This window comes from Neovison vison, chromosome 5 (assembly GCF_020171115.1).
Source record: "Neovison vison isolate M4711 chromosome 5, ASM_NN_V1, whole genome shotgun sequence".
Classification (NCBI taxonomy): Eukaryota; Metazoa; Chordata; class Mammalia; order Carnivora; family Mustelidae; genus Neogale; species Neogale vison.
Window position 1 is genome coordinate 12,046,626 of NC_058095.1, and position 8,536 is coordinate 12,055,161.

At 61.7% G+C, this 8,536-nt stretch overlaps 1 protein-coding gene across 2 annotated transcripts in view; it reads right to left on the reverse strand.

Annotated features, from left to right (window-relative positions):
- The window catches only part of AXIN2 (axin 2), a 28,269-nt gene extending 23,669 nt beyond the window's left edge, over positions 1 to 4,600 (reverse strand). For both annotated transcript variants that reach the window (XM_044247587.1, XM_044247586.1), the window contains exon 1: positions 3,771 to 4,600. In XM_044247587.1, coding sequence (XP_044103522.1) covers positions 3,771 to 4,585 — 815 coding nt within the window. In that variant the 5' untranslated portion in view covers positions 4,586 to 4,600. The remainder of the gene's footprint in view (positions 1 to 3,770) is intronic.
- Between the last annotated feature and the right edge of the window lie 3,936 nt (positions 4,601 to 8,536).

The following is an 8,536-nucleotide window of genomic DNA, read 5'->3' on the forward strand; positions in this document are numbered from 1 at the left end:
TGTACCCAGATGCTTTATTTCTTCAGGACTGTTATGCTCCCATGGTTGCTGCAAGGATTTTTTTTTTAATATTTTATTTATTTATTTGACACAGAGAAATCACAAGTAGGCTGAGAGGCAGACAGACAGAGAGGAGGAAACAGGCTCTCTGTTGAGCAGGGAGCCAGATGCGGGGCCCGATCCCAGGACCCTGAGACCAGGACCCGAGCTGAAGGCAGAGGCTTAACCCACTGAGCTACCCAGGCACCCCTGCTGCAAGGATTTTAAATTCCTACAAAGAGCAGAGGCCTACAGTACCGATTCCGCAGGGGGGCGGACCTGTCGTTTGCAACGCCCATGGGCAAAGGGCTTTGGGCTGTCAGGCAGCAGGGGCTCCTGGGACCTTCAGGGAGGGGAAATTGTTTCCTGGCTCTTCCTTTATTTCTTCCCCAGCTAGTTCTTATCTCTTATCTTGATGCCTGGGCTGTGGCCCCGGCCCCCTCCCCCACACGCCAGGGCCAAGCCACCCGGAGAGCACCAGAGACCTGAGGTTTGGGGCCTCCTCTCTCAAAACAGTACAACTTAACAAGTATTTCCACGTTTCGGGCTTGCCAAAAGCCCTCCGACAATGTACTCCTAAGTCACTGCCCCAAAGGCAACCACCTCTTCAAGAAGCATCTTCTAAGGCAAGATGGTGGTGGTGGGGGGGTTGCATTCAGTAAGGGGCCTGACACTCAGTTGGCCTTGGGCGGCTGAGCCACTAGAAACAGGCCAGCTCTCCCAAGTGGGTTTTGGCAAACTGCCTCCCTCAGAGAGCCCAGCCTCTAACTGGGGGCCACTGCTCCCGGCCTATCTACCTTTCCTGTGGCATCACCTTCTTTGATAACTGGGGCCGAGCTCCTCATCCCACCGCCCCTCCACACACACCCCGCGACACCCCGCGTCTGCGGGCCGGGCTCTGGCACGTGCTCCTACCGCCGGGTCCCTGCGGCCCCGAGTTCTTTGCGGAGCCCATCAGAAGCCCAGGCGGCCCACTCCAGCGCTCCCAAACCAGAGTCCTCCCCTCCCAGGAGAATGCTCACTCTTCGGGTCCAACTGTTTATATCCAACCCGACACCAAATCAGGGAGGACACAAACAAATCATTAAAAAGGCGGCCTCCCCCGAGCGCCCAAGGTACCCACGGGGCCCGGAAACTGGGCCGGCGCTCCCGGCACCCAGCGGCCAAGGCGGCTCCTCCGCGGCTGCGGACAGCAGACCCCTTGGCGGGACTCGGGGGGTCGGCCTCGTTTGGAGCTGAATGGGTCGGCCGGGAGCCCCATATCCCGGGAGCTGGCTGAGGAGACCCAGGCTGAAGTTCAGCTCGCAGAGAAGCGGAGGCCTGGGAAGGTGGGCTTCCAGGGAGCGCCGGCAGGAAGCCGAGAGGCATCCGAACCGGGCCACCCCTTTCCCCGGACCCACTCCTTATCACAGTTAAATGATACGAATTCTACAGCTTTGCGAGAGTTCAGAATTCTTCCCTCCATAACCAGGGCTGTCTTGTCCAGTGTTTTGATCCTAAGCAGGAGGGCGGGTGCCCAGTCATCACAGAGAAGGACGTGTGCGGCTAGAAAGACTTCAACCACCGAGTGATGAGCGGACCGGGCTGGAAGCCAGGCCCTGGAAAAATGTGGGACTCCTCCCAATATACCCTGTGTCCACCTGAAGCTCCTGAACGTTCCAGTGAAACCGGACAGGTCCTAGATTGTCTGTGAGGATGCCCAGTCAAGACGTGGCGGGCTCCATATGGTACAGAAAAAACACTGCATTTTAATCCAACAGGGCGCAAAGGCGCCCACAAAGGGAGTGTGACCACCGCAGGGGTGGGTGAGAAGGTGTCATCTATGGATCAACAAGGCCCACAGTCCAGACCTTGGAACCACCAAGGCTCTCTGACGCCTGCCCCCAGAATCTCAGAGAGTTCCCCAGAGTCATCTCGGGGCAAGTTGAATCCTGGTCGGATCCGAGGGGAGGCCTCCGGAAGGGGGAGGGGCCCACCCAGGCGGGCTCTCTACTGCCCACCCACAAAGGGGAGGGGTCGCAGCAGGGTCCAGCCTGGGAGCACTTTCTCTTCGGTGACATCCCAAACCACACGCAAACCACGCACGGTGCTGCCGACAAGGGGGCCACTGTTCCCAAACGGGCCACGTGGGGTCCTGACACTGGGAGACCCAGAAGCTCCCCTGTTGGAAAGCCCCTACAGCAGCAGGGACTTGCACCCATTTACCAGAACGTTCCCCTAATGGCCGTAGCTGCAGGTGCCTGGTGACTGCCTGGCCACAGAGGCCGGACCCAGGATCTTCCGCAAAACCACCTGACACCAGAAGCTTAAAGATGCTGAAACAACTCCTTTCCACGTGATCCTCCACTTCCCTTCAAAAGCCAATGGAGTTCCACCTGGGTGTCGACCAGATGTCTGAATGTGGGTGAACCCCAGCGCGAGGCTGTAGGAGCGCCCTCTGGTGGCTGGAGAAGGAGCTCTTCACTCCCCGTTGGGCGGGGGGAGCTCTCTGGGCCACCCCTAAATCACTGCTTCTATGCTCAGACTCTGCTACCCTGCCCCTGGCGCTCCTGTGGGACCCCAGAGGCGGGACCCGCCAGGAAGAGGGCAGTCTCCACAGAGGCAGCCGCCAGACTGCATCCCCGGTCCCAAACACATGAATACCGGAGGCAGAGAGGGATCAAATGCCCACCACCCCCTCGGCTGCCATGCCTCAAGCAGTGGATCTAGAAGCGAGAGGCTCATTTGGGGTATCTGGAGGGGGAGGGAGGGAGAGACACGGAAAAACTCCTTTCTAACAGGAGGTCTGAACTTGCTGTCAAAGGTCAAGAATCTTAAGACTTGGCCATTCTGTAAAGGATTGCTCATCTTGGAAGCCTCAAAAAGGGAAAGTACTCCAGGGCCCTGTCCTCTCCATCCAGGACTCTTGTCCGCCAGCACTAAGCAACACAACCGTCCATGGAGGTCTGAGCCTCAGGCCGCCAGCATTTAAAATCTAGATTCACCTACCAGCATGCTCTAAAGCCAAGAGTCCTTTATTCGGGGAAGTCACAGGACCTTCCCTAGTTAGGAGGGTTTCTTGCCGGGTGGATACTCAATGTACAGAGAGAACCACAGCCTCGGTTGTGAAGCCAACTGCTGACTATTATCTGCACGGAGAGTTCGAAAGACCCCACTTACCCCCACGTCCAGTGGGTGCGCACGCTGCTCCCTGGGCCTCCACAACCCAGCTGCCTCCCTGGCCACATCCATTCCTCTCGCTACTGATGAGTGGTGAGTGACCCCTTCCAAAACCGGCGCTTAGTGTACTCAGTGACTCAGAGGCATCAAAAGCTGCTGTCTTCTCTCTCTCTCTCTCTCTCTCTCTCTCTCGCTCACTCTTGCTCTTGCTTCCCTCCCCCCCAGCCTTCTAAGACTGGTCCAGGATAATAAGTAACCGGCATTAATGAATACTGCTTGCCACTGTTTGAAGTCGGTCCTGGAAGACTGCAGGCTGAGATTCAGCTGTGTGCGGTACTTCTCCCCACTTTTAACAACGACAAGCCAAGATCAAAGGGTTCGTGGCCAGCGGTCCTAGCTCTCAACAGACCTTCTTCAGCCTCAGCGGCCTATCCATCCCACCATCCATCCCACTAACTCAAAACATCTGCAAAGCCCACACCAGCCCCTGCCACTCCCCCCCACCCCGCCGCCAGCCCCCCAGCCCCCTCCCTGGAGAGACACCCCTCCCCACTCCCCGGACAAAGTCCTACCTGTATCCATTCTCAACAACCTCGGCGGACCTCACGTTCGCTGTGGCCCTCAGGGTTTTGCTGGACAAGCCAACCACAGTGGGTGACAGTTTGCACTTGAAGTCAGCACAGGCCCACTCCTCTTCCTCGTTCAAGGTGGGGAGATAGCCACACACGACCTTGAGGCTCCCCAGTCCCCCGTTACTCATGTAAGCCGTGTTTTCTCCCCCACTCCTCACATATTCGAGGTATATATCAGAAGTCAAAAACATCTGGTAGGCATTTTCCTCCATCACCGACTGGATCTCGGTCTGCGCCTGGTCAAACATGATGGAATCAATCTGTTGCTTCTTGATGCCATCTCTTATGTAGGTTTTGGTGGCCGGTTTCAGCTGCTTCGAGACGATGCTGTTGTTCTCAATGTACCTCTTGTAGATCGCTTTGGCTACTCGTAAAGTTTTGGTATCCTTCAGGTTCATCTGCCTGAAGCCGTTGCAGGCAAACCAGAAGTCTAAGGTATCCACGCATTTGTCCCTCTCCAGGAAAGTGCGGAACAGATAAGCACCATCTTGATCGCCCAGCAAGGAGTGCAAGGACTTGGTCCACCTGGTCAGAGGGGAATCTGGGGATGCCCGTCCCTCGGGCTCCCCCAACCCATCCTCGTTCCGCCTGGCGTTGGAGGAGACAGGCATGGGTTTGGTGACCTGGCCCTTTCCTACCCCGGGCTGGGACGGCGGGGTCTCCCCTTCTTCCCCGGGGACCGGGGGCCGGGGGGCATCCTCGTGGAAGCTGCTGCTGGGGTCTGGGAGGCGAGTCACCAGCACAGCACCGCTCATGGTGAGGGAGCACTTCCTCCAGAGTTTGTCCTCTTCCCCCAGCTCTTCTCAGCAATCAGCGTGGTCTCTCTTTCTCTCTCAAGTCAGCAGGGGCTCATCTGAGCCTCCTTTCTGGAAAGAAAAGGAAGCGGGGAGGTAGGGAGAGAGAAAGGGGTATTGATCTAATCAAAACCAGATCTACCCAACATCAAAGCAAGAAAGTAAACAGGCTTTTCAACTCCTCAAATTCAAATCAAGCAACCCAGCTATCTGCGAGGTGCTCATCTAAAGTATCAGACGCTGCTTTTTCAAAGGCGAAATCTGAGCTCCCTGCACAATTGGGGGGGGAGGGGCGGGGAAGGTGAGCTGGGAGCGCGGAGGGTGGGAGGTGGGGGCGGAGGGGCCTGGAAGGTGTAAGACTGAATCTTCCAAAAAGCCCCTGGGCCGGGGTGCACGCAGGGCAGCCTCAGCTCCGCACGGGCTCCGCTGCGCTTTCTTCCCCTCCCCTCTGCTCCCCCCCCCGTCCCCCCTCCCCCGATAGCATCAACTCCAAAGACGCGCACACGGAGCCGCCGGGCTGTGTGCAGGTGAAACCAATTTCGGTAAATTTCCCCACTCGGCTCTCGGCACAGATAACTCGAGCTCCAAACGTGCCCTTCCCCGGCATCTGGTTCCCATTCCCCCCACCCACCCCTTCCCTCGGCGCTCCCCCTTCCCACTCCTTAAAAATTCAGAAGATCCGCGACCGAGAAAGAAGCCCGCCCAGCGAGGGGCGGAATGGGCTCCCAGCTGGAAAACGCCCCCCTCCACCCAGATGTAAATGTGCGCGGCGCCCCCGCCTGCCGCCAAGAATCCGGCTCAGTCTACACCTCTGGGTTCCCCGTTCCCCCAAACCAGAAATCAACTCACTCAGACAAGACTTTGATCTTCAAACTTTGCGAGAGAGGCAGAGAAGCCTCAGGACCCGCCGCCCCCCTTCGCCCCCACTCCCGCCCCCAGCTCACCTCCCGGAGCCACAAACCCTACAAAACCGGATCAGAAACCGTCTCTCGCTACCACTGCCTGTGCCAAGAATCCCAAACTCTACTGACCTCAATCCAGTCTTTTTTCCGAAAGAAAAAAGTCTTATCTAACCAATAAACACGCCGCTTTCCCCAGCACGGGAAGGATCAAACTAAGGAGGGCAGGGGCGGGCCGGGGGGGGGGGGGATGGGGCGCGACCCCGAACGAGAGGCCTCGCGGGGGGCCGGGCTGGGCAGCTCCGCCCGGAGTGCCGCGCTGCCCCGGCGGAGGGAAGGTGGGGCGGCCCCGTTACCTGGAAGACGAAGGCGGCCCAAGGCCGGGCTCTCATCTCCGCCGAGCCCCACCGGCCCGCCCCCCCGGCCCAAATCCAACCGAACGCGTCCAGAGCCCGGGCGAGCGGGCCGCCGAGCGCGGGGCCGGAGCCCCGGGAGGCGCTCGCGGCACGCGGAGCCCGGGCGCGGGTCGGTCCCCGGCGCCGCCGCTCGCGAAGAGGCACGGAAAGCAGCAGCCTAGTCCAGAAATGGCGACGCGCGGAGTCTCTGCCTCTCCGCACAAGGGGCCGGGGTGGCCGGGGGCGCGGGGCCCGGGCTGGGAGGAGGGACGCGAGGGACGCGGGGGACGCGGGCGCCCCGGGCTCGGGCCGCTCCTGCGCGCAGACTGAGCCTGGGCCAGTGCTCCGGGCCCCTAAGCGCGGACCAGTGGCCGGGAGAGGAGGAGGGGAGGGGGGCAGAGAGGCGGGAGGCGAGGAGGGGGCGGAGGGAGAGGCGGGGGGGGGGAGTAGGAGGGGGCGGGGGAGGGCAAGCGGGGGGCGCCGCCACCCTTTCATCCCACCTTCCAAAGGCACTCCCGCGCACACTCACACCCCGACTCACATCCATAACAACGACAGCGACGCGACCCCCGGGCGTGGGGAGGAGGGGGAATCTGCCCCCTCCCCGCCCCCGCCGCAGCCGCCACTCGCAGAAGTCTCTCCGCCGGGGGCCCCGCCACCCCGCTGGGGAGGGGGCCCCGGGCGCAAGGCGCGCGGGGCGGCCCGGCCAAGCCCCCCGGAGCGCCGGGCGCCGGGCCCGCAGCTCCCCTCCGCGCCAGCCCGGAGAGCGCCCCGAAATAGCCGGCCTGCCAACTTCAAAGGGCCGCCGGCACATCAAAGCGCGCGGGCCGCCGGGCCGCCGCGGCCTCGGCACTCACCATTGATCCGCGAGCGCTCTCCGCGGCGAGACCTCGCAGGCGCCCCGGGCAGGGCCCCGGCCCCCGGATCGGCTCGCGGCGGCAGCCCCGGGCCCCCCCGGGCCGGTCCCGGCGTCGGGGAACATCGGGAGTCGCGCGGCAGGGGAGGAGGGTGCGGGGAAACAACAATCCCGGGATTAGAGCGAGCTCCACCGGGAGGGAGGGTGAAGCGGCGCGCTCCGCCGCCCCTTTTATGCAAAAGACCCGAGTGGGCCTCCGCCCCCGCCGCGGCCGCCCCCGGCCCCTCCGGCCCCCGCCCGGCCCGGCTTTCAACACAGGTCCTGTTTCCAGCAGTCACTCCGCGCACCAAATGTCCTCCGGGCGCTTCCAACAAAAACTGTGCTGTGGATTTAACTGTGCACTTCAAAGGCGCGAGCCGAGCGCACGGTCCTGAAAGGGAGGTACGCGCCGGCCGCGCCCCGGGCCGCCCCCCCCCCCGGTGCCCCTGCCGCCCCTCCCCGGGGCCGGCCGGCTCACACCGCCCCTCCGGGCCCGAGCTCGGCCCGGCCGGACCCCCTCCTGGCCCCGGCGCCCGCGACGCGGCTCGACGCGACCTCGCCCCCTGTCCGAGGGGGGCTTTCTTTGAAGCGGCTCCGCTGGGGCCGCGCCTCCACCCCCACCTTTTACAGCAAGGCTTTCGGCGGGGAAGACGGGCGCCTCGGACGCCGGGCGGCCCCGAAGTCCATTGCAGCGCGGGGTTATTTTTATTTCCCTGCTCTCGGGTTGTTACTGAGTTGCCAGGACCTTATCAAAGCGCAGCCGGCTCCAGCCGACTCCCCCGGGCCGGGCTCGGGGAGCCAGTGATCCCGCCGCGCCAATCACAGCCGCGCTCGGCCGGCCCGCGCCGCCCGCCTTAAAGGGACAGCGCCCCGCGCCCGCCCGGCCCGGCCCGGCCCGGCCCGGCCCGCCTCCGCCGCACGCTCCCCTCCCGCGTTAACCCTTCCCCGGTGCTCCTCCGCCCCTGCCTGGCCCCCGCCGCCCCCGGGGGCGCTCGCGCTTGCGGCCGGAGTTCCAACTCCGTCTTTCAAGTTCTGCGGCCTCTTTGCTCCGGCTTCCTCCCCAGGCCTGCCCTCGTCCTCCCTGGCGCTGGAAAGCAACAGTTTATTGTAGCATTCTGGCCATGGAGAGAACTGCAAGCAAGCAGATTTTTTTTTTTTTTCTATCATCAAACACTTTTCCACCTCTATTCAAGTTTCCCTGGGAATTTGGGCTGAGAGGATCTTGCGAAGGGAGTTCCAGCCCTGGGATCCACTGGCCAAGTGTCATAGGGCCAACGCGGGCCTGCACGCAGAAGGCTCGCGTGTGCCCCTGTGCGCGTGTATCTAAGTGTGGGTTAGAACCACCGCGCACTTTTGTGGATGTGTGAAGTTGGGGGGTGTGAATCTGCCAGGACAGGCCTGAGGGCTGCAGATGGGCTCTGACGCCTCGCCTCGTTAAGAAGCATGCCTCAGTTCCCTGAAGGTTTAACTACAAATTCCCAACCTGGCCTCCAGAACCCTTTTTGTGCACATACAGAACATCTCTCTGTAACAACTGCATTCCCAACACGCTATGGCAGGCATCGCCCAGCCTCCCATATGTTCCATATTAAACAGACACGGAATGTCTTTTTTCTCCTTGATCTGCAGTTTTAATGGATTGAAAACTCTTCACCCACTGTCTCCTTTGAATGTCACCTCCCCACAGGCCGCCAGTAATGTTTATGAGGCACAACCTTCTCTT